This window comes from Gymnoscopelus microlampas, assembly GCF_963454915.1.
Source record: "Gymnoscopelus microlampas genome assembly, chromosome: 16".
NCBI classification, from domain to species: Eukaryota; Metazoa; Chordata; class Actinopteri; order Myctophiformes; family Myctophidae; genus Gymnoscopelus; species Gymnoscopelus microlampas.
In genome coordinates, this window is record NC_139953.1 from 16157167 (window position 1) to 16184358 (window position 27192).

At 43.8% G+C, this 27192-nt stretch overlaps 1 protein-coding gene across 1 annotated transcript in view; it reads left to right on the top strand.

The window, feature by feature from the left end:
• Nucleotides 1-22171, top strand: part of nrxn3b (neurexin 3b) — a gene marked incomplete at its 5' end in the record, with an annotated part of 438909 nt that extends 416738 nt beyond the window's left edge. The window contains 2 exon segments of the mRNA XM_084082398.1: nt 7878-7959; nt 21098-22171. Of these exon segments, the coding sequence (XP_083938524.1) occupies nt 7878-7959; nt 21098-21768 (753 nt within the window). The 3' untranslated portion in view covers nt 21769-22171.
• Nucleotides 22172-27192: the final 5021 nt, after the last annotated feature.

Below are 27192 nucleotides of genomic sequence, written 5' to 3' on the forward strand. Positions count from 1 at the left end.
GGAGAAGACAGTGTGTTGTTAGTTTGTATTCTTAGACTGTTGAGCACCAGGCCATGGGCTCGGCTTTGCTGAAGAACATGATCGCTTTATTGTCAGTTTACACTGGGTAATTGGATTTTTTTTTTGCATTCCCCCTTAAGGATATCCATCTTAGATGCACACGCAGCTTCCGACGCCGCTTTATTATATTGGAAAGTGCGCGCACGGGTACGCACTTGCATTTCAGCGCTCATTGCAGGAGGTAGGGGGTAGTGTTGCTTGAGGGAGACATGGACGTTGACGGCCACCTGCCCTCTCTCCTGTCACCACTTTCTGAAAGGAAGCTCAACCCCTTGTCGGCCATGGGGGTCAAACCAACAACCATTAGGTTTAAGGCTTGGGCATGTCATTATAGGCGGTCATCTTAAAGATTACACATTTTGAAAGTGGAAATAACAGATCTACAAGCTGTCGCATCGTGACTCGTTGTGAGCTTTTAGAGCAGCTATATTTTCACTTTTCGTCGTACCACGAGGTATACAGTGCTTGAGTGGTTACGGTTTAAGTAGTGTCTTTTTTTCCCTTTTCCAACGAAAGCAATAAATAAAGGCCACAGTGACAAAGCTATACTGTGTGTCTTTTGTGTGCCAAATGGAGGGAGTTGTTCTGCTCAAGTGGCAACACACGGTAGTGTATTCATGCTTGAGTCGCTGTCTCTCCAGAGTTCAGGAACAGGTTGGAGGAGAATGTGTGGAAATAATGTACATGCCGGAAGCATTTGTGTTTCACAGCGAGCCCTGGTAGCTCAGTGCAGACCGAACTGAACCAAGGCCAGCAATTATCCATCACCGAACAATATAAATCATCTGTCTGGAAAACCAGTTTGACGCGGTGTAATGAAAATTGTCTTGATTTCACCTTCTCTTTTTTCACCCAATAAATTCTTCCACCGTTTATGTCCACTCCGAGGTCAGCCTCTGATTGGTAGTTGAGCAGGAAATCCATCCAGTTGCTGTGGTAATTGCAGGCTTTTGTGTAATAATGGCCTCTGTGCTGCCCGCCGGCTGATTCACTGTGGTCACATCCGGCGTTTCCTGATTAAATGGCACGGAAGGCCTGTTGAGAGAGAAAGAGGGAGCGACAGAGAGGCACAGAGGGAGAGATGGAGAGAGAGAGAGAGAGAGAGAGAGAGAGAGAGAGGGAGAGAAAGACACTGTTGTCTTTAACGCCGTCTCATTTTGTTTGTCGTAATGTCATCAGCCGTGAAAGCAAAAGCAGTGTATTTTGAGGCCCATCTACCCGGGGGAGGCTGTCTATCTTTATCGATCTCCTGTGTGATCCTTTCAGTTGACGTGCTGAAGTGGTCAGAGGTAAATGCTGTTTTAATGAAGTCTGCCGCCGATCGATCCGACTGTGGGTGTTTGTTTGAGGAGTTGGGGATTTGAACGTCTACTGAAGGTGAGGCTGATGATGATGATGCTACTCGGCGACAGAAGATACCGGATTTGTTGAGGTTTTTTTTTTTTCTCATTGCGGTGAAATCACATGTTACAAAATGTATGTGTGTAGAGAGAATGTTGCGCATTTTCTCTACACATGCACACAAGCACAGATAATGTACACCAAACACACACACACACACGCACACACACACACACACACACACACACACACACACACACACACACACACACACACACACACACACACACACACACACACACACACACACACACCAAAACGTCCCAAAAAATCAATGCTGTTTTGAGAATAATTGCTCCAAAAGGGAAAATAAGAAATCACCTGCTGCCAAAATTTATCGTACTCTATGCTATGGAGATTTAGACAGAGAATTGGATTTCCCCAGCTGTGAAATCAGTTTTTGTCATCCCACCGGCCAACCGCGTCATTATGCTCTGCCCCACTACAGACCCCCTTCACTGCACACAATGCAGCCTCTGCCAACCACTACTCTGCTCCACGCACCCCTCCATGCATTCACCCCATCCGGCTACGCACCCGGGGGCCACATGCGGCCCCCATCACCTTCACTTAATGCGTCCCGTACGTTAATATCGGAATACTGATGTTATTATTGATTTCAGCTGTTACAATTCCAAACATGCAAACATGACCAGCTTTAATTACTTCAGTCTATATTAGTAGCTAGTAGTTGTTTAAGAAAGTAGGTAGCTGATATATTGCACTTTTACCTTAGCACCAGGTATACTCTTAGTTGCTTGTTTTAGAAGAGAATGCACTTAATACTTCTGGTGATTAGTAGTTTCGTTCCCTACCTATGTTGAATACACTTATTGTAAGTCGCTTTGGATAAAAGCGTCTGCTACTCTGTTGTCTTTTTTATGTCCAATGCATTTGTATTTAAGTTGAAATTAAATTAAAATGTTACTTATCAGGATTCCAATTCAAAAATAGCAAAACAAAATTCAGGATTCCAATTCAAAAATAGCAAAAAATAGCAGATCTACAAGCTCAAAACACGTCGCACTGCGACACGTTTTGAGCTTGTAGATCGGATATTTTTTCTATTTTTGTGTGACATGGAATGGCGATGTACGGCATTGATTTACAAAAAAAAGTCATTGGAGATAAGAGATTTCTGCCCGACAGTATATGCAACGTGGCCCTCTGGAGTGAGTGTGGAAACATAGTGGTATTGGCCCTCTCCATCATCAAAGTTGCCCACCCCTGCTCTATGCGTTCACGCGTGCCGTTATATATGATTGACGTCTCCGGCCAAATCAAGGGAAGGTTTCCTAGCTTTGCGTGTCACTTCATTGGTTCCGCATTGTCCCAGTATAGCGGAGTGGCATTTCAATCTGGCACGGGGACAAAATGGCAATACGGTACATCATATATTTCACAGGGAAAATGAACGCGGGAACGTGACAGCCTTCAGCGGCTCTACGAATGTCCAAACATGCATATCAATGACCCCTTTTCAATCTCTCACCGAGATGAATTGAAGCCGGTCATATGATATGATATGGTCGCCTATTTCGATTCCATTGAAGGGTTTCAATCAAATGCAGAACATTGGCTATATTGGTGCAGAGAACCATTTGAATGAAACCGTGTCACGGCAGCCCGCCAGGCCTCCTTCCTTATTAACATGAATTTGGTGGGAGCGGAAAGGCTTTGATTATTTTATCATTTACAGTAATCCTTGGTGCAGTCTTCTTTTAAGTCCCCATATACATACTGTATGTGCATATATACATTTTTTTCTACTTTACTATTATTATTGTAATATTATATATATATAGGGTGTCTGTCTGTGTGCCTTTCGCGGGCATAACTTGTGCACCGTCCAACTGATTGACTTCAAACTTGGACCAGCGGTTGTTTGTGGCGAAAGCGGCAAAACTCTGTGTCTGTAAGGGGGGGGGGGGGGGGGGGGGTGTGTAGGCATCGGCTTCCCTGATTGGCCAACCCAACCCTTCAGCTGCACAAATATGAAGTTGTAGTGTCCACAATAGAACTCCATTCTCTTACAGAGCAATGCATGCGAATGTCTGTATCTGATTGTCTTTGGTTCTGTCTGTCTCCTATTTATGCCCATGTACGGCATACTTAGGTATAGCTACTCTGGTTGATCGATCTATGGTTGTGGGTACAACGTAGTCATAATATAGAGAGCGGACTGCCCCGCCCCCACCTATCCATTTCAATGAAAGTTGCTCACCAGCGCATGAAGCACCCGGAAGAACACTCAACTTACGCATTTTCCGTGATTGACCAAATTTTGGTGCTCAAATGTAGAAGACTTGAGCACCGAGCAGGCACACTAAGGTTTCAAACCGTAGCGTTTTAAATGTGGGCTTGGGGGCTTGGGGTATACACTGGGTACTCTGACAAGTACTAGGTGGGTCATGCATTCCCAACTTGCATCGTTCAGCTAACATTATTATAACTGTGGTAACGGGTACTCTGACAACAGGTAGCCTACAACGGGTGGGGCATTCAAAATGGCCTTCCATAATTTAGATGTTGACATTTTATGGTTTGATCCTTTTTTTTTTATTGTCACACTGCACTGTCCCGTTTTGATTTGAGTTTGATTTTGAGTTTTCATATAAAACACTTTGTTTCAGTGAGTGACTTCGTTTCAGCGAGTGCTCTATAAATAAAGTTTATCATTACGTTACTCCGGCCTCTGCGTGAGGTCAGGTCAAAGGGAGCGAGGAGATTAGAAGCTCGGTGTGAGAGAGATGGGTGTATGAGGCTTTCACCCATAGAGCCCAAAGCTTGGCTAAGGCTGTGTTATTACATGGATTAGCCTGACACTGCTGCACACAAATGCACGCGCACGCACACACACACACACACAAACACGCGTGCACGCACACACGCTGGTTTTACACGCTGGTTCAAGCAGTGTGGTGCACCGCGCGCGTCCTGAGGGCATGTAATGTGTTTGCACCGTAAGCCGGAGCAGTGGTTTTTCTGCTGGGAATGTTATTGAAAAGCAGGGGACAGCCACAGGCCACGAGTAAGCCCAGATCCTCAGGCCTCTTCTTGCCTTCAGACGTCTCAGCAGAGAGAACGTGTCCCTCCGCGTATGTCATTGGCACACGTACAGACGGAGGCATGTCGGAGAGCAAACGCCCGATTTATGCAGCACTTGTTTGCACGCCGTGTAGTAGCGCTCCCCAAAGTAGCTGATGTACAAGCTCAGCCGAGCTTGAAGATGTGCCGTTTTCACACCCACAACCAAGGATAAATCAGGCTTTAGCCATTCAATCCGGGAAACGCATCTGTGTCATTTTAGATGTCTATGGCGAGTGCCGCGCTATGAGCTTGTAGATCTGCTATTTTTTGTTTATCGTGAAAATTCGCGCAAATCTTTGAATATATATTTTTTAAAGCGAACATTTGAGAAATATTTTGTTCCAGGCACCTCCAAAAGCAAAGATTTGAGTTACAAATGTTCACTTTAAAAAAACATATATTCAAAGATTTGCACAAATGTTCAAGATTTTTCAAAAATAGCTGATCTACAAGCTCATAGCGCGGCACAAAAGAGCAGATCTACAAGCTCGTTGTGAGCTTGTAGATCTGCTGTTTTCGGCAAGGACAGTTGGTGTAGAATAGATGCAAAAAAAAAGAGCAGTCAAACAGAGCCAACTCAGGTCAGGTTTACTACATAAAGAGGGTTTAAGGTATGGTATATACCTTGTAACCTTGGTGTGTGCAGTTTGTTTGGGTGTTGAACATTGTATTCTAGAGATCAGTTCTGGCCTATTGATGAAGATAGTATATATTTTTTCTGTATGCCGAGATGCTCTCGGCAGTGGGCTGATGCAGCATGAATGTACAAACACACACAGACGCACGCTTTGAACTTGTGACGCGCGATCGTCGAAGGCTGAAATGGCTGGAACAGAATGTGAATTGGCTGTGGTGTTTCATTTTCTCTCGCAGCCTCCCATCCGCCGCTATTATAATAACAAGCAATAACCCCGCTTTCAGCAAATAACCAAGACTTTGTATGCTTGTAATGTGCCTTCAATAAATAATATCACACTTACCAGGGGGCCATATTTTGCAACAATTTAGTTTAGAGAGTCCCCCGTCTTGCTTCAGTTTCGCTTTCTCATAGTCATCGCCGGAGCACATAATCGTATAAACACACACACAAACACACACACGCATACAAAACAGACAAACCTGGCACAAGAGCATTTCCAAACGCACTGATACACGGAGACAGAAAAGCACCGACAATAATCCCTAATCACACACGTAAAGTGTATTAGGAGTATACTACAAAAAACAGACTCCCTCAGCAGGATGCTTTTGGTGTATATTTGAATATAGTGCGTGCGTGCGTGTGTACAGTACACTGTACTTGTCTTGATGTACGTGTATAGTAGAATTTGAGAAATAGATAGATTGTGAAGACAGTTTTCCTGGCCCTCACAGGAGATTGTTTAGAGTTATTATAGGCATACAATTATGAAAGGATCCAGGTTATAGGGTCAGCCTGTCAGGATCTGTGTACTTGTATCGTATTTTGTAGTATCGTTCCTATTGTTTCCTGTTCTCCTGGTACTTTTATTGTGTAGTTATGTTCCTAGTGTTCCTGTCTGCCCTAGTTACTGTTACCTGTCTTGTCTCACAAGTATGTCCTTGCAATTGTAGTTCACCTGTGTCTTGTTCCAGCCAATCATGTGTTAATTGTCCTTGGTTCTCACCTGTGTCTTGTTAGTCCGTACCAATAGCAGATATTGTACTATTTTGGCAAAGAATTGTGAAAATGGCATTTATAAAAATGCCGTCCTAAAGTTTGAACCCATTCAATCCGGGAATGCATCTTTGTGTCATTTTTGATTTATTTGGCTATTCAAAAATAGCAGATATACAAGTTCATAGCAAGGCACAGAGTGCCACGCTATGAGCTTGTCGCTCTGCTATTTTTGAAAAATCGTAATATTTTTTTTAAATCTTTGAATATATATTTTTAAAGGGAACATTTCTAACTCAAATCTTTACCTCTGGGGGTCCCTGGTAAAAAAACATTTTGAGATGGGGGTCTGCGGCCAAATACATATCTAAAAATGTTTTCTAAATCCTAACAGTATGTTGCTACTGTATATCAGTGGTGCACCAACTTTTCCATGTGAAGGACCCCTAAAATTATATGTATTTGGCCGCGGACCCCCATCTCAAAATATGTTGTTCCAGGGACCCCCAGCAGCACAGATCAGAGTTAAAAATGTTCGCTTTAAAACATAGCTAAATAAATCTTAAAATGACACAGATGCATTCCCGGTCTTAATGGATTAATGTCCTCAGCGTGCGTGCGTGCGTGCGTGCGTGCGTGCGTGCGTGCGTGTGTCCGTAGCCGGCGATGAGAACCCCTGCGTCCTCGGGGGGCCGCAGCATTAGCATCATCATCAGCGGGAGACGGCACATGGAAATAAAGGCAGCGAGCAGAGAGAGGCGTGGGGGCGCGTTTCATTAGTCTGTCAAACTCAATGATATTTAGAGTCCCTGCACCCTGGGCCCGGACGGACGGGAAAACTCAATCAGCGCTCTGATTTCATAACCCCTGCTCGGTGACAGGGCTTATTTTATCGGCCCACCGATCCCTTCTAATAAACGGCGGGGCCGGGCCGGGCCTGGCACGTCGCCGCGTGAAATACAACCTCCACGCCGTCCTCCGTAGGTCGACCCGAAAGCGGAGGTGGGAGGTGTGTGTGTGTGTGCGGGTGGGGGTGGGGGGGGAATAAATCAGAATTGTGGGCTACTTGGAAGGTGCAGATAATCCACCGCAGGTCCGGATATAGCCCCCCTACACACACACACACACACACACACACACACAAACACAAATCAGAGAGTCCAGGACAGTGTTGATCTGGCGAGGGCTTGGCGGGGCCATTGATTGTGAAGCGGGGGGGAGGGCGGTAAATAATCTGCGGCAGAGCGAGTGCCGAGCGAAGGAAAACAATTATCTGTGCAGGCAGGACGCGCCGTAAAGTGAGGAATGATAAACACGGTGAAATATGATTGCCTCAAAGTGATATATGAATGCCGAAGGACAGGCTGTGTGGGGTGTGTGTGTGTGTGTGTGTGAGTGAGTGTGTGAGTGTGTGTGTGTGTAGTGGGGTGAGCGCTATAGCGGTATATCCTTGAAGTCTGTGGGGAGGTGTACAGTTGAGAACTCAATGCACCACGCCATTTCTGACCACCTTATTTTCTGTGTGTGTGCCTGTGTGTGTCTGGGTTTGTATCTACACGTGTGTACGAATGCACTTACATGTATTTGTGCGTGTGTGTGTGTGTGTGTGTGTGTGTTATCTGATGACGTGCGTACGTGCTTTTCTGTGTGTGTGTGTGTGTGTGTGTGTGTGCGTGTCCCCCTCTCTCAGCAGACGACGGACGACATCGTGTCGTCGGCGGAGTGCTCCAGCGACGACGAGGACCTGGAGGAGTGCGACTCCGGACACGCAGGTAGGACCAGCGCGTCTCGCTGTGCTTGCTCTCAAAACCTTCGGTCTACTTCCTCTTTCCTTTCTTTCTTTCTTTGAGTTTTTTTGCTACGTCGAGGAGCCACTCCTCTAAGCATCATGTCCCATGGGAGCCTCAAGTGTAACTTCAAACGACTTTCCCATAAAAAGCAAAAAAAACGCCAGCAGAGAAAACATACACGATAGCGTGAGGGGGAGGGGGCGGAGAGAGTTAGAGAGAGGGAGGATGGGGTTGGGGTCCCCTCAATGTGTATGTAAACTTTAAAGAGCTCTAAGCACTTGGAAGTAGGCGGATGAAAGGAGTAAGTTGTCAGATGCTATCCTTAGCGTGCCCTCTGTTAGAGAAGACATTAACAGTCTCTACTGTGTACTCGACTTCTGCTCAACTGCTGTATATATACTGCATATATATAAATGTATATTTACATATATGTATATAAGCATAGCCTGAGACTGTATAGCTATAAAGTCCAACACTTAATAATCTCCGGTACAAGTTACACTTTGTTAAGGGGCCTCCAGATGCAGACATGGCGAGGCGTTGATACTAATTTTGTCCGCTCAGCGTTGCAGTGGCGAGCGAGGGAGAGAGAGGGGGGGGGGGGGGGGGAAACTGTACGTTGAAGAGAAAGTACAAAATTAGTATCGAGCCCCATGTCGCCCACACTGATGCTTCAAAATGTATCTGTCCTGTACATGGTTGATTTCCTCTTGCTGTGCGTGTGTGCGTCCCGTCCCCCCCTTTCGACAGAGGATACATTTTGAGATTCTTTCGAGAGCAAAAAGATGCTTTCGGCATAGATACTGTGATATGTAGCAGACTAACTGCAACGGAGCCTCTTTCCTCGCTCCTCTTCCTCGCTCCTCCTCCTCCTCCTCCTCTTCCTTCTCTCTCTTGTTTGTACCTCTGTTTTCCTTCGTCGGAGGCTTGCCTTACCTGAAACATTCTAATAGAGAACAGATATCCTCGAATTTCTGTGCGCATCGTCTCTCCCCCCTTCCTCCCTCCTCCCCTTTACACACACACACACACACACACACACACACACACACTCTGACACACTGACACACGCACGCACGCACGCACGCACACACACACAGAGACACACTGACACACTTTAGATGTCATTAGGTCAAAGTGATAATATTTCCGAGTCAGACACTGAGCAGTGCTAGCTGGTAAAGCAACGCTCAAGTTATATCGGAGCTATAAGATATAGCAGACAGCCTCAGATCTAAACGGGGAAAGGGTTCCTTTGAGACAACTTGGGTTTGGACCGCCGCACTGTGGATGTTTTAATATGCAGCTGTCAGTCAGGCCTCTTGCCTGGGAGGGTTTGGCTCTCGTCCCAGTGGCGTGGGGATAAACCTGGAGTGCATGAGCTCTGCTGAAACTGGCTGAGTGTGCGAGAGACTTAAATTCCCCTCAGGCCCCTTGCAAGAAATCATTACCAGCTCAGGCGATTTTAATTGCCGCGCTGTCCTTCAAAACGCCATCACGGCAGACTAATTGATGCCGCCTTAATCTGGCTAAATATGCCCCGGCTTGGCACCGAGCATATGTCCACTTTTCGCAGCTAATAATGAGGCCAACAATGCCGTTTTCATTCAGACGCCGTGGAAACAATCAGTCGCTTTTTACACGCTGTTACCTCTGGCCAGAGATAAACAAGAGATAATACAGCATTTATTTAAATGAGGCCTCTGAATATGTGTTGATATCGCCACATATGAGGGATATGCGACTATCAATCGGCCATTAATTTAGCTTCTTTGCCCTATATCTGCGAAAGCGACTACTTTCTATTGAAGCCTTATCCCGGTGCAACAGCATTCTGTTTCCCTGGAAATTGTGCACACAGTTTCTTCTCCTTGTGTTCAAAGGCTCTGATGTGAATAAAAAGTCATTTTCTCCTCAGGTTCAACTCGTATTTGCAAGCATAAGTTACGTTAGAGTGTATAAATCTTAAGATTATTTAAATTGAACGGACAGAATGTGACTGCTTGTGTTTCTTTGTCGCCATTATTTGTCGAACCACAAACCCAAGTATGCTCAAAAGTGGAAATGCAAGTAACTGGTAGCGTAAGATTTATGTATAAAAAAATAAAAGAAATAAGGACCAACGTGAACAACATGGTACCCTCCCCTCATATAGTGGCAACATACATAGCCATAGCCATACACACTCATACGTACATTTCACCATGTTGACACAGAAATTCATGCCCTCATTACCTCGCCCTGCTTCCAGCTGTGTGAACAGTTGCATGACATGACGTTTTGTTTGTTGGGTTGGTTGGTTTTGATTTCTTTTATCCTTTTCGTTCTTCATTCTCTCCTCCTGCGATGCACATATGAACATCTCTCTGTGCTCTATCGATTTGGACCCCAACTGGCCGGGTCACAAATGATTTCAGTTTATTTTTGTGTTTGTTTTCTTTTACTTTGCTTTGGGTTGGGGGGGGGGGGTGGGGAGGTGCTAGTTTTGTTCTTTTGGTGTCGTTTTATTTTCCTTTGACGTCCTCCTCCATCATCCGTCGTCCATTCCTCCAAGCAAGGATAAAAGCCGCTCCTCCTCCCGTTTTTTGCCTCATCTTGTGCCGCATGAACTTTTGGTGGTTGGAAAAAATCAACGTTCTCCTCCTCATCATAATTATGATTCGTTTAGTTTTATGTTTTTGTATTTTGTGCCATATGGCTTCCAGAGAAACATTCCCGTCCCCCCCCTGTCCCCCCTCCACTCCCCTCGAAACCCCCTCCGCCCTGCTCCATCGACCCGCCCCTCATTTATCGATACAACACAGGGAAATTAACGGCAACAAAATCTTTTCTTGCCATCATCCTTTTTTGGGCCTTGTGCAGGCAACCCCATTCTGTCTCAAGAAAGTTGTGTGTGAAAGAATGACTCCCCTCTGCCCCCCCCCCCCCCTCCCCTCCGCCCCCACCCCACCGCACCCTAAGACCACCCCCACCACCCCACCCCACCCCACCCCACCCCCCCAAACCTCCACCCAAAACATCACCCCACCACCCCACCCTTTTCCCCCCCTCTTTCCACGCGTCCTTTCCTTTACCTCCTTTCCTTCCCACTTCCGCCTCACCCTCCTTCTTTCTTTTCAGCCTTTCTGCATATACATGTCTGTTTTGACTGCGGATGGCATAAAAAGACTTTTATTGCCACAAAGTATATCTGTTTTTCTATTCTATCTGTTGCTCCAAGTAGAAGGCATTTGTGTGGCATGCACACTGTACTGGACTGCAGATACTAACTTACCTGTAATGTGTCAGACCTCAGTAGTCTTCTCCCCCCTCCCCGCCCCCCCCCCCCTCCCCCTGCTGTGCTTCTGCATGGGATATGATTGGCAGCCATTTTGTATTGCTTCTATCTCCACCCATAAATCTCAGGCTATAACTCCCTACTCCCCCACCTCCTCCTCCTGCCCCTCCTCCTCCTCCTCCTCCTCCTCTCCCCCTGCTGGCTAACAGTGTGTGTTGTTGTTTAGGGGTCACAGCGGTGGACTGGTTCCACTGCTGTCCCCCATGGCTGCTCCTGCTTTTCTGAGGCGTCCGGTGTCTTTCTGTGTTTGTGTGTGTGTGTGTGTGTGTGTGTGTGTGTGTGTGTGTGTGTGTGTGTGTGCGTGTGCGTGTGCGTGCTTGCGAGTGTGCGTGTGTGCGTGTGTGTGTGTGTGTGTGTGTGTGTGTGTCTCTGCTACGTCTGCCAAACCAGCCTTGTCTCGTGCTGTACTGTCTTGTAGTTGTTCTGTCTGTCTGTCTGTCTGTCTGTCTGTCTGTCTGTCTGTCTGTCTGAATGTGTGTTTTAAAACTGTTAAACCTTACCTCCACCCTTGATCCTGAGTGAGTTCCACAAGAGGGCAACTAAGAAGCGTGAAGAAAACTCTGGTCGTCTAGAACAAGTCATTTAATTGGGATTATTGCCACACTTTTACATCCGGTACTTGTGCTTAACAGTTGGTTAAGTTGATGATAAAAGTGTGTCTAACAGGTGTGCTCTAGCACTCGTACAAAAGGCACGTTCCTGGAGGCACATTAAAGAACAGAAATCTACAACATGTCCATCACCGTAGCTGTAAGATAATAGGTTAGTCAGTTTGGGGTGCAACTGAGTCAAGTCAATCTTCCCAAATCTAATTTCACAGTAATTAATGTCATCACTGCTTGTCATTACCATGTAATCAACACAGTTTAGTGATTAATTTGTAATTATATAGTCCTGATTGGCGCAAATGATTCTCAGACATCGTGGCTGACAATCTAGACGTTCACGTCTACTAGTTATTCAAATCTGCCATGGAAGCCGATATTAATCTCGCCCGTTAAAGACAGTCTGTGAGTGGGCTGGCGGCATTGCACCAGCTCATCGTTTGCACTATGGCGTCAATAGCACATTTAATATCCATAAATCTCTGCAAAGAGGAGAACTGTTAGTAGCGGTTTACTTCGGAACAGCTGTTTCACGGCCGCGCTGACAGCCAAGTGGAATGCAGACAGATTAAGCACATTCAATAAATGGGCCACAAATGGAGCCGCTTGAACCATTACCACGTTAGCCTTTGATGAATAGACCTTGTCAGTGCAATTGGGTTGCTAGGGAACAGCTTGGGTCCAAGTTTATTTCCTGTCAACCACTGATATTCACAAAGACTGCGATAGGAAATAAACTTGTGCCCATTTAGAACGTTGATGTTGTCAACTTTTGCTTTATTTGTTTATTTAGACGGGACGCCGCATATTAATGAACATTACATAACAATGCAGCGTAAATACAACAGATTTAGCAAAGATGCTAATTTACATCCGCAGTCCCCACAGAAAAACATATAAAAACAAAAACAGGCAGACAGTGGAGTACATTACATTACACAGGGAAACATAAACCCTAAATACAAGAAAAAAGGGACAAAGGTGCAAAGTTTATCTATTTAAGGCAGTATACATATTTGTTTACTAAAGTGAGTTGTGTATAAAATGCAGTATTGCTTTCAAGTAGTACAGGATACGTTGTCAAATACAGTGCATGAAGTGTCCAGTCAAGTGTGAAAAGTTCTATAGGCCACATATAGATTCAAAGGTGATATAATTCTAGGATGTCTGTGGCAGGTAGGTGCTGTTATGCCTTTGCGCGCCAGTGTCATGTAGAAATACCAGATCTGCGAGCTCACAATGCTTCGCGATATGACGTGTTGTGAGACCTGTTGATCCAACCAAACTTGGAGATCCAACCATGTAAACCCAACCAAGTATAAACAGACATTAGGTTGGAAGCATCAGTGCAAAGTTGAGTGATTTTTGAAGAGCCCAGAGGTGGGTGGGGTGTGTGTGCTTGTGGGTGGGTGTGTGCTAGTGGTGGGAAAAAAGGTTCATTTCAGTGAACGAACAATTTTGTTCACGTTCACGGCAATGATTCGTTCAAATGATTCGTTCACGTTCTCGTTCAGTACCACTATATTTTAGCGTTAAAAATTTATTTGAGTAAAAATACAAAAGTATTGGCATCAAAATATACTTAAAGTACCAAAAGTAAAAGTGCTAACATAAAGCGTCGCATCGCGACACGTTGTGAGCTTGTAGATCGGCTATTTTCAAATAGCCTAGGTATAAAATAGGGCTAAAGTGGTTAATGTATGTTTTATAATGTGTGTAAAACACCATCGCGGAAGCGTTTTTTTTACGTCGCACGTGAACGTAACAGTTTCAGAAAGTGAACGAGCTTGTTCACGTTCGCGGCAAATGAACTAGTTCTTTTGAACGAATCGATCATGAACGACACATCACTAGTGTGTGCCACGCACACACACACACACACACACACGACATGTATTAGGATGTCGAGGAGCTATAGAGGGCGTAGAGTGAAGTATGATAGGGACGGATCAGTGAGTTTCCTCGTGGCGTCAGGGCCCTGGCTTCCGTCAGGGCCCATCGGGCCGGCTGTCACTTCGGCACGGGCCTCAGATCAGTTTAAAGGTTATTCGGCTGACACATGTCCGCCGAGCATGGGAGGTGCAGGCCTAATGGCCGTTCAACAAATCGACCGGCTGACAGGGGGCGACTCGCCCGTGTCTGCTCTGAGATGCCAATTTAATACGCCGAAAGCGCGCCCAGCCACATGATGACGGATTAAGAGCTATCTGCCACGCACCGCGGCTGTGAAACACCAGCCCCAGAAGGGAGCGCTTCCTCTAGTCAAGAGAGATGGTTTGTGTAATATCCTAACATGGCAGTAACTGACCTCTTCTCCCTGGCGCCCTCACCGCTCTAAACTTAAACATCGTCCACTGTCTGTTTAGTGAGGGAGATCAACGTCCACATTGGGGAAAAAGGCCAGACCTCTGCCGGCTGGGGTGTGTGTGCTAAGGAGATAACCTTTTTTTTTTTTATGGCACAGAGCTCAGCTTTTTTTGTCTTTTATTTTTTTTTGCAGTAGAGGTTGGTAGAAACCTCAACACTGCACACCAGCATAATCCATAGAAATGTCCCCTTTAACTGTGTCCACAGCCAGAGCTGGTGGTGTGCTGCTGGCTGGCTGTTAATCAGCTTCCTGTACCTGTAGTGGGTTTGGGGGTGAATGAATCTGCTACAGCAGTTCTCTGGGCACAATGTGCACAGGCCCCACAATGGGATTTCAGGCCCACCAAAAACCACTGACTCACCTACAATTTGCAGCGTCAAAATCCCATTGACGGAGTCCATCTTGGTGCGCTGGCTTTCCTCTTTTATGGTGTAGCACCGGTTAAATCCCTGACACACCGATGGGATTCATCTCCAATCCGGAAGCCTCAGCACACATTGGATGGACACGGGGATCAGTCCAGGAGAGAGAGAGAGAGGGAAGGAGGGGAGAGAGGGGAGAAGGGGAAAGCGAAGGGAAACTGCTGTCCTGAGTTTTCTTCATCTGGAACCTCAAAGCTGCTGAGGTAGTCAGTCACTCAGTCAGTCGGCCGTTTAGCGCTGACTCTATTTGCTTAATTCCTCTTCAAAGGGCAGCATGGGCATTCAGCAGATAGTCAAGCACTCGGCACGTCTAAGTCCTTCAGACTAATGAGGAAATATTGAGAGAAGCTCCAAAGATTCACATTTCGATTTTCTCCATTGTATTGTTATTTCTAACCATTGATGAAGATACTTGAAGTTAATAGGTCGACCTGCTGAGGTTCTTTTAAATTCCATCATCACCTCCTTTGAAAGGAATTGAACACTATGGTGAACACTGAAGTTGTTACAGATGGAGAATCATTTATAAAAAGAAGGAAGCGGTTTAGAACAAAAGCCCCGTTGGTCTCAACCCAAGCACAGAGAAAAACAAACACAATTTTGTTAAGCAAACCCATTAGAACGGCGGCTGTTTGCCTAGTTCAAAATGTGCTTCACAGATGTGCGCAGCTTGTTCAGGAGCTTACACAGGATTAAAGTGTTTACTAACACATCAAGGTCCTCTGCGAAAGGCTTCTCCAGAGACCCTGATTGCCACGGTTCCTTCCCATCCAAGGGTTCTGTTGATATAGCGGGGAAAACCAACAGTCGCCAAGTGCTGTGTGCCAATAATGGCGTGATGACATGCAAACAAGGCCAAGACAACGAGGGCACAGTCAGTGCAGATAAACAATGTCTCCGGTGAAATCGTGTAGTCAGAGCTGCTATTGTTTATCCAACAGAACAGGAGCTTAGGTTGCTGATTGAACATTACCATAGCCACACAACACCAACAGAGGTAGTGACGGGGGGAAAAAATAATCTACTTGACATGCCAGAAATGGCTGCATGTGGAGCGGCACCTCGGTCTAATGCGTTGTTGAGAAAACTTCACGGACAGTAATTATCATTAAACCTGCTGATATTTGGCCACATGCAGTCAGTGGGCGCCATCTTAAGAGCACTCAGCTCATGCTCAAGATAATTTCCAACCTAATGTTCTCCCACAGCAAGGACGAGTTAGCCGGGTTCTGCTTTAATGACTACGGTTTCTAGAAACAGCCAGAAGGGCAGGGCGAACACTTGATAACGGAAGACAAATGTGCCTCCCGCATTGCATTCACCAGGGGTGTAAATAAAAGGAACGCCTCTTGCCCTCTCGTGGAACTCCTCCCCAACACTATGTATATCTGTCAAGCGAAGGCTGTTGGTTATGCACATTAACATAACGCTTCTAAACTGTTTCTAAAAGTAGTCCATTAATTATCAGTATATTTCCCCCATGATTAATTAGAGAAGGCAGTGGGACTAAATGCTTTGTAATGTTGGTTGTATATCACCCATAGTGTGCTTTCCCACGTGTTGGATGCAGACCAAATTATTTCTTTTCCTGAGACAATATCCCACAGCCCTTGGTGGCAGTGATCTTTTTTTACTGACCTTTGAAACCCCCAGACAACCCTTTACCCATTTCCTGACCCTGGCTTGCTGTAGTGTTATTGTATATTACTTTCCCTAAATGCAACTTACTTAAGCATGCATTAACCCAGCCTCTTAAAGTCAAATGTAAGTTTAAATAGAAACCAAAACATTTAAAAAAATCCATGTCTTGATTTACCTCTCTTTCTGACGTACATCCAGATTGCACGCACCTGTCCCGTGTTTGAAAATACTAACAAGAGAAACTTCATGAGGAATAACTAATAATAATTGTTTTATTATTATTAGTTAATTGAAGGTGGTGACATTTTGCCCATGGACTGTCCCCCCTCTCTCTCTCTTTGTCTGCCTCAGTGTGTGCTTTCTGGTTGTTCATCTTTGATAATGTGATAAATTTAATGCCGTTCTTTCTTGCTTGCCAATTTGTTTTTAATTTATTTTTGTCTTTGTACGGTACATATATGTAAGTACACATATATGTGGTTATCTCTGTTTATTTCTGAAAATGTTCAAACGTTAACTATCTTATAGTTTTGCTAAGAATTGCTAAGAACCGATGATGTTTTGATGATTGATTGACCTAATTAGTGTTGAGCTTCCTCTTTTCTCTATGAATCATCCATTTATCGACCCCCAGGAGCCTCTTGAGATTGGGGCCTCGCAAAAACATGATTCCAACCATAATTGGCCTCTCAAATTAATCGCTTCATAGAGGAAAAAGTGAAGCCGCCCTCCCTCACCACTCTCTGTGAGAATTAGAAATTCCAAACTGTTCTTCACCGAGTTATTAACTCTATTTTCTTGTTACCTGATAGACATCTAGTCACCTTTAAATTTGGATTTCACAAACAAATGTCGACTAAATTGTTTTGCATGGCGAAGAAGTTGCAGCTTAGGGACTGTAAAAAACTGTCAGTGTTGAGAGTGCTGTTCTCTTCTGTACATGGGCATGTATATGCTCATTGTTTGTATATCCCCATCCCTTCCTTACAGCCAAAAGCTCTAATGCCGCCCGACCGCTTCGTGCCGCCTTTACATGGACATGGCAACTGATGTACACGTTCACCCCCATCTGTGTCATTTCCTTCCTAGTATGTTCATAGGTCCCAACCCCCTACCCCCCACCCCCCTTCACACTCCTTCCTGATTCCCCGTATACATAAGAGACACTAAGATATGTACAGTCATCCATTTGGATCATAACTTAAGCCAAGGGAAAACTTAAAAAATAAATAAATAAAAGTGAGAAAAAGAACAACCTAATCAGGCTGTAGATATTTACGGAAAGATAAAAAAAAAAATGGAGATGATCTGGTCAAAAGCAAGACATAGATGTACAGTTTTCTTTTTTTATACAAAACGAGATGACTATCAAAAGAACAAAAAAAAACAACTATATAAATATATATCCTGAACAGAATGGTGAAGATTATTTTTCATGTCATGATGTGTGGATGTATGTGCTGTTGCCTCCCTGTTACCATCCTGTCTAAAAAGAGAAATAATCACTAATTAACCAGACATTGTTAAAAAGAAACTAACCTAACTTGTCCAAAGGCATTCTTACACAACTTTCTTTTGTAAATTTTTTTCTTCCTGCCAAAATCATGCGGGCAATTTGTTGATGTAAGTTGACAAAATTGATGGTATGCTTTCTTCCTTTTGAAAACTATGTTCGTAGGCTTTTATAATTTTTACGAGCTGACTTTGTTTTTAATCTCTTTCTCTACTTACTTACTAATCCCTTTCTGGATAAACTATCTGTGGCTTTACTTTGTGAATGTTTTACAATGTTTGCTCTAATACTCTAAACTGTTTTTTGCCTTGCCTTATTTATTATTTCCTTTCCTTGGTTATGGTTTTGTTCTTTTTGTTGCTTTATATGAGAGGTTTGCATCTCTTTATAGTGCCCTGTTTGTGAGCCTTTGCGGTGTACAAGCAAGCCACTTTGGCAAAAGGATGAGCAGATTCAACAGACCTCTGAATGTCGTATTTATTTTTTACCTGAAGCAAAACATTATGTTTGGGCAATTAACTACTATCCCAATCAACTACTATCCCAGTGTGTGTCAAGGATTTCATTCCAAAAACGCTAACGTATCCATTTGAAAGACAATAATATTCTTAACTGTTGGTCATGACTCAGTCCTTAAAAAGCACCATCATTCCCATCCACAAAAAATATTTATGTTACTTTTTGATTTATTTATTTATGAATTTATTTGTACTTTATTCTATTTTATTTTTTTAATACAATAAATATAAATAAATGTGTTAGGCACCTCCAGTGCCTAACCCAGCAATTCATTCATAGTATTCCACTGTGAGTTTAACTTCCTTAGCATTTCAATCACTCAAGTATGTAGGTAATGCTTTTTTCCACAGACATTGTTGGCTATATTATAGTCTAGAAACATTTCAGACGTTGTTTTGGAATGCAGTCCTTCACTCGCTCTCAGCTCACCACAGCTATATGCATAATAGAGTAGCCTTGCACTCCAAACATGTAGAATGAGAACGCTGGCGAATGCGAGTGAGAATTATGGGTTTATTGAGTAGTTGTAAAAGAAACAAAAAAAAAAAAAAACATTTCAGGCATTCCGGTGTCGTTGAACTGCTGGGTGACTTTATGCCATTGTGGTAAGTGTATAGGAGTCAAAAGGCAAGGGGCTAGGGCAAATAGGGGAGCCTAGTAATGTTGAATAAGGGAGAAAAAACCATTTCCACCATCTTCATAATGACTTATAGTATACCAGGGGTCTTCAACGTTTTCAGGCCAAGGACCCCCTAGCTGAGAGAGATGAAGCAGGGACCCCCTACTCTATATTGTATAAAATTGTGTTTCAGATTAGTTTTTTTTTACTTAGTCTGCTCTTTTTTCCCTCTACAGCTATAGCCTCTTTGCCAAAAATAGCCGATCTACAAGCTCTCAACACCTCGCAGCGCGAGGTGTTGAGAGCTTGTAGATCTGCTATTTTCGGCTAATGTTCCCCTCAGAAAAGGAATTCTAGGGTTCAAGTGGTTAATGTAAAAAAACGAAATCCTATCACACAAAGATTTGTCGGACCCCCTATAGTAGCTCTGAGGACCCCCTGTTGAAGACCCCTGACCTATACTATACTATGAAAGATGATTTTACAATTTTATTGGCAGAGTTTACTCTTACCGTTGTAGACTTGTATACAAGTCTTTGGATGAAGTATCTAGGATTCATCCGAAATTTGGAGCCCATTCAGCCCATTCCAAAATTCTCTTCTTTTGTGTTTTTTGAGTGACAGGAATCGGAACGTGTTAGCTTATGCAGGTTCAGTGGGGCTGAAACTAATTTCTCTGAGCACTCACATGCAGAACTTTGCAAATGGATTCCTTTTAGTTTCCTATAAAAAACATCATCTTTAACCACGTGATCCCTAGAATCCCTATTTGGTGAAAATAGACAATCTTGTGAGCTTGCAGATTGGCTATTTTTGGCGAAGAGATTTGGTGTAAAGGGGAAAAGGAGCGCATCTAGAACCCTGGGGGACCTGGGTCAACTATTTAAATAGGGTTTAAGTAAAGAGCTGATCTACAGTATAACATCATTGAATTACACTTATGTACTGTACTTTACTGTACTGTACTGTACCAAGGCTACATTTTGGATGGACTCGACAGACTCCATTTTCAAGATAAATGGGCCTCTTAAAAACGTTATATCTAAACATTGGTAATTAATATTAAATATTCAGATATTTAACTATAGGTCTGTGTTGTCCATAACAGTTTGGTATAATTCTGATTATCAGCACATACAATAATTTGCATGTATTATTAATATACACAATACAATCAGAAGTGTTCATTTTAATTTTGAGAGTGTAAAACTGTAGATTTATACTCTCAGAGTTGGATAAACACAGGATTTTGCTGTGTAACTACATTATATAAGATAATGGATAGTGTGTAGTGCAGTATAAGCCTGTCCCTGATAATGTAAAACATCAACAACATTGAGAAGTTCGAGGAGAGAAGTTGTGTCAGTTCAATGTGGCTCACCCTGCGTATCCCTCACAGCCTTTTGATGCAACACATCCATTATTTATGGCTGTTGTTTTCCTTCAATCTTTTGTCTCGTTTGGTTCTGGGTTTGATTGATTTTGCACTGGTATGGTGTTTTCTGTTCTTTATTTCTGTTGGAGTTTTTTTTGTTTTCATGTTCATATGATTTTTCATCCCTATGTTGAGCTTTGCTTTTTATTTATTTGATTAATTTTCGTTGGGTTATCAATTCCTTTGGTGTTTGACTGCAACTCAGATTTTCTTTTGTTGTTGTCTTTTTGCTGATGGAAAAATCGTTTCTGAATTTCTTTCTTTCTCCTTTCTTTTCCTTCTCTAGGAGGGGAGCTAGTCATCCCCGTGCTAGTTGAGGACCCCATAGACATTCCCTCTGTTTCCACCCGCTCTCCCTTCATCCCCCTCCCCCCGACCCTACGCCCCGTCCTCACCATTATTGAGACCACCAAAGAATCCCTGGCCATGGCCACTGAGGCGGGGGTACCTTGCTTGTCGGACCGAGGCAACGATGATTGTGAGGATGGTGAAGGTGTTGGTGGTGAGGATGGTGGTGATGGTGGTGATGGTGATGATGATGATGATGATGATGATGGTGATGGCATGGTGATTTCGGGGTTTGGCTCTGGCGAGGCTTTCGACTCTAGCCTGCCCCCGACTGACGATGAAGATTTTTACACCACCTTCTCCCTGGTAACAGATAAGATCTTGACCACGTCGGCCTATGAAGGCGGCTACAAGGCCCTGGCGCCCAAGTGGGAGGCCAAGGACCTGAGGCCTAGCAAAGCCTCCGAGGCGGGTAGGACTACACCCACCCGGCCTCTGCCCGACGTCCGGGCCACGCCGCCGGCGGCGGGCGGCGCGGTCCCCTCGGGGGGCGCACCCCCAAAGCGGCCCGCCGGGAAAATGAACAACCGCGAGGTCAAGCCCCCGCAGCCGGACATAGTCCTGCTGCCCCTCCCCACGGCCTCCTTCGACCTGGACGGCACCAAGCCGCGGGGGCCCCTCGTCACCTCGCCCATGCTGCGCACGGTGCCCGCCGCCGCCTTGCCGACCATGCCCGCCGTGGTGCGGCGGGTGCCCCCCGGCGCTTCGGAGGTCCGGGAGTCCAGCAGCACCACGGGGATGGTGGTGGGCATTGTGTCGGCCGCCGCCCTCTGCATCCTCATCCTCCTCTACGCCATGTACAAGTACAGGAACAGGGACGAGGGCTCCTACCAGGTGGACGAGACGCGCAACTACATCAGCAACTCGGCGCAGACCAACGGCGCCGTGGTGAAGGATAAGACGCCAGGGGGCGGCGGCGCCGGCAGCAAGGGCAGCGCCGGCAGCAAGAGACCGAAAGACAAGGACAAGGAATATTATGTATAGAAAATAGAGAGAGAAAAAAAATTCACACAGTATGTAAGAAAAAAAATGATGAAACTGTTTGAAACAAAGATACAAACATTTTGACAGTACCATATTGGCAACTGTGATTTAAGAAAAATAACAAATAAATAAAGATGACAGGATTCTCTTGTTGAGGACTCGAGATGGACGAAGACGTGAAAATAAAATACAAAAAAAAACATTTCCAAAAAAGCGCCCATGGAATACGGACAGGCGCTCTGTTACTGTGGTAAACTTTACCGGACAGACAATGCAGTATACGGCGGTTGACAGGGACTCCCACAGAACTTTTTCACTGCAGGAGTGTCCCCCCCCCACCGGCCACCCTCCTCGTCCCCCCACCTCGCCCCCCCGACCTCGCGCCGCGCCCTACATGTGAGACATTTTGGCAGTGTAAGATAGACATCACTGTTGCATACGCACACTAAGTTGACTGTCAGAGAGGTGTGTGACCCATCAGAGTTCTAAAAACGACCTTGTTACCATTGTAAGACCCTGTAAGATAAAAAAAAAACGCAATCACTGTCATTTCAGCCATTCTGAGCATGCATGTGAGGTGTATGTGACGTGGTGCTGGCATCTGTGTACGTGCGGGGACCAGAAGAAACAATGATTGTCTGGAAAAAGTTCGGAGGTCAAAAAAACACAATTTACATTGTAACCACATGAACCCTAAAGCACCCCTATTCCGGGGCATGTCGTAATAGACATGCATGCAACATACTAACTGTTGGTCGAATAGCGAAAGAGCGGCTCTGCAAGATCACAACGCGTCGTGTTGCGATGCGTTGCGGGCTTGTAGACACGCTATTTTCGCAATTCGACACGCAAAGTAGATAGGGTTTAAGTGGTTATGGGGAAAAAAATGGTTACATTAAATGTACCTTTCACAGAGGCGAGATGAGGTAAGATATATGTATACTTCAAGGTGTCTTCATGATTTCTGTTTCTTTTTGTAAGGCTTTTTTATTATTAGTTATTCATTTATTTTAGGTCCAATGGTTTTTGATTTGAAGAGATGATATTCAGTCAGGGTTGACTAGGCAGTGCTCATTGAATGCTCAGCAGGAAGTTGATACGGCGATGTATCACAATTTCTCTCTCTCTCCTTTCCCTCCCTCTGGTCTCGGCTGACGATTGGATTGCTATACACTGACATTCAAATTCCACATGTTGTTCAAGCGTGCTAAATATGGCTCCACCAGGCAAAATGCTCCGTTATTTCTTCAAATTTTCAGAAAAAAAATCTCTTGATAGGATTTCCCCCCATCCCTGTTATTTATTTATTTTCCTTACAGCTTTTTCATAGACCAGTAGTTTGGCGATTTATTACTTTGTTTGGGTCCAGTTTTATTTTTCCAATTCTGGAGATGCTGTTTGCAATTGCAATGTCACAATGTAATGTCTGGTGGGGACAGATTGGAGCAACAACCAAGATAAAGACCTATTCAAGTGCGAACAAGTGTGAATTCTATTGTCACAGTAGACTGTGTCAAAAGCAGCAAATATGTTTACATATTTTATTACATCATAGCCGTTGTACTTTGCTGGTCAAATTATTGTATATAAAAAACCTGTTTCCGTTCAGTTTCTATTTGTTTTTCGTTTGGTACTCTTATTGTACAGACGGTCCCTCTGATTTGATCTTACAGATGTGCTAACATGACAAGGTTTTTTTTTTTTTTTTTTTTGCCGATAAACAGGGGTGTAGTGCTACTTTTAGAAGTGGTGGGGCGCATCTATACCGTTTCTCCCCGCCACACCAAATCTTTATTCCAAAAATATCCGATCTACAAGCTCACAACACGTGAGCTTGTAGATCGGGTATTTTTGCTATTTTTGGCTAACCCCCCCTCCCCCCAGAATATGGATGCTGGGGTTCAAGTGGTTCATCAATTGCCTATAGCCGAAATCCTACAAAATCATCCTCAAAGCCGAAATCCTATTTTTAGAAGTGGGGGAGCGTTGCTTCCCTGCACGCCCCCTCCACTACACCCCTGGCTGGCGATAAAGTGATGTACACGGGAACATTTTGTTTAGGCGAGGAGCAAATGTTGTTAGCTTAGAAGTCTAGTATTTCTGGATGGTGTTTCTCCAAGTCGCATGAATATTTGACACAACATGGGAGCAAGTCAATCAGATAGAAGAACACCCTCCCCGGATCTTGTATTAGCGACTCCTCCTCCTTCTGAAATTACTTTATTGTTATTTATTTTTTTATTGGAGATTAAAAGAACTAAAAAGATCATGAGAATAAAGACAAATTGTGATGGATTTGGAGAACTATTGCTGGCACCTTACTGAATTGCAGGCGTTGTCCTTTTTTCACTTTTATTTATTAATTTTATTTATTTATTTATGTTCCTGTCCAGGTATTTTTTTTAAATTATTTTTTTGCATTTTTATTTTATTTTTCTGTTATATCATGTAGCACAATTCCAAGTCCTTCTGGCACACTGTTTAAATCAGATTCGTAATGGCTATTTGTTTCTTGTTCATTTTTCATTCCATACAGATCGGTCAGCTACGTACGTTCCGCTTTGATTTCTTGTGTTGGTACTTTTGACTTTTTAAACCCGTTAATTGCTGTTTTATGCTCCTTTGACTCCAAACAACTCCCAGAAATAAAAATGTTGTTCCCAAAGTTTTCAATGTTAGAATGTGGGTGGCTGTCACTCATCAATCAGTGTTGGGTAACGTTACTTTTAAAAGTAACTTGTTACGTAACAGGATTGCCGCCATTAAAAATTATTCCGTTACGTTACAGGATTACCTTCTGAGAAAAGTTACTCGTTATATCATTTTTGCATAACCGACTACCGGTGTGACCACCACTGTTGTGGAGCTGTGCTGGGCTTCACCAAGGCTAATTTGAATTGACGTTCTCCTCCTTTCACCAATAAATCCCAAAAAGGTGTGAATATTCCACAACCATTCTAAAGGGCAAGTCTTCTCTCAATCTCTGCCATGTCGCACACATGCAACAAATTAATGTGATACCGCAAAGCTGTCACACCAAAAGTGGTGACCCATTGAATTATTGAATATAATGATTAAGCAATCACCACAGACTGCTGGCCCGGTCACCGATTTTCGCGTAACATCCTTGCAAGCATCCGTTGACAGACAAGCTCATTCATTTATCAGGAAAAGGCACAAATGCGTCTTATGGATTTTCCATTTCCTTTGTGGCAACAGAAAGAACAGGGAAATGTAGGTCTTAAATGTAACGAAATGACGCCATTATTTTGGAAAAGGTAACTAAGTAACTCTAATTGCAAAACTAATGTGTTAGGTTACTTTGTTACCCAAAAAAAGTATTAACGGCGTTAACGGCGTTATCCCCAATACCGCTCATCACCCATGTTGTAGCACAACAGAGAAAATACATTATAGTCTCTCCGAGAGAGATTAGATGAAATTTAACATAATTTCTATAATTGTCTCTCTTGGAGACGGACTATAATTGTCTTCCCTAGACTTCAAAGGCTAATTTAAGGTCAAGCTACTGTAACATTGCAATGCCTTTTTAGTTTGAAGATCTCTCGATCACTCTGCAAGCAACAACATTGTTACTTTATGAATTAATTTTGAGTCACCATAGAGACTCACAGAAGCACCATTTTTCATCCATTAATCACCTAAGCGTAACGGTCCGTAACGGTAGACCTGGTTACGCTAATTCAAACCTGGTTCCTTGGTGCACACAGCGATAGAGAGAGAGATAGAGAGAAGCTGTGGGAGATGGGGGGGGGAGATAGTCTTTTCAGAGGTTCTTACCATACTGGAGGAATGGTTTCTCGTTTCTCTAGTGTCAGGCTTTTTTTGTGGAAAAAGCTCAGCCAAATGAGATTCTCCACGGCCGGCCGTGGTTACGAGTGGCTGAATGGCTGCAGCACCTGCTTTTCCCTGCTCCGTTTTTTTACGCCGTCCATATTTCGTGCAAATGGGCTTTCACAGCGCTGGTCATTAACTTGCAATAGCCCATTGATGTAAGAGATCAGAGTGGCGTGTGTGTGAGTATATTCGGGCGGTACAATGACTACATATTAACTCATTCATCCTGCCACAGGCAGTGCACTGTAAAGAGCATACAAATGGACCCGTAAGGGTTCCACGTGGTTCCATTCGTACGCTCGTGTGATTTAAATGAACACTGAGGATTTTACTGTGTGGGAACCGGAAAGCAGAGAGGGATTCTCAATGCAGTGGCACTGCTTTTACATTCAGTGAGGCCTGTGAACATGAACTTCACAGACTAAAAAGAAAAACGCCTCATTGTCGACCTGTGTGGAAATTTGATTCGCTCATGTTAAGCAAAAATATAAAAAATGCATATAGGCTATATAGTAGGCCTATGTTTGAAATAATTCAGACATAGAATGAAATAACATTCTATTAAATCCATTCATTTCCTATGTCCTGTAGACATACAGTAGATGTTTGACAGTCTAATAGACTGTATTTCAAAGGTATTCTGAGCTGTCCACTGGATCTGAGTCATTTGTCATATGTGATGAGCTTCCCTCACTTTCTGCCTCTCTTCTTGAAGGTGGGCCTATTGTAGGTTTTTAGTCTTTTTCTAACCATGAGCTTCAGTTCATGCACCATACCTAACCCTATGTCTTGGGTACAATAATTCATCCTCATTATGAGGCTAGGAGCTTTGACTAACTTTTTCTTGAGCCATTATAAGAACTTCGTTTCAGCATTGTAAATTAAATTAACTAAACTAACATAATTATTGTCATAAGGTAGAAAGGTTAGATTGCCGCTGGTACTCCCAAAACCTACCGTGTGACTGAGAAACTCCATCATTTCTAATTCATCCGATTACATTTTTACAAGGGAATTAAATTATGATACTGTAGGTTTTATTACAATAACAGCTTGGGAAAAAAATAATAAAAAAGGCCAAGCTCCTGGAGGCACGGGGTGAACATTTAAATAACAGACCAACAGGTCAATATAGAGAACAAAAAACAAAAACAAACAAATCCAAAAATCAACAACATGGAGGGTAATTCTACCAGGAACAATGTTCTTCCATGTTAAAAGGCCTTTGTCTATAGGCCTACAGTATTATACTAATTAAGGCTCTGCTCCATTTAGTGTAGCAGAGCCCAGTGATACAACATGCACAATAGCAGCACGCTGACTCAGTGTAACATTACACTACTATTTATTCCAATATGGCTGCCATTAAAAGGGTAGATTCGGGAGTGGTTGACCACCAACAAGGAAATGGCAAGGAAGAGAATGGCAAGGAAATGGGAATGACATTGGTTTCATGGGGACCCCCTTTCAAACCGCGAGCAGGCTACCTTAAGAAGATTAGGTTTGGTGCCGCAGACTGCATTAGAATTATGTTCAATTATGTTCAACTTAAACTCCAAAATTAGG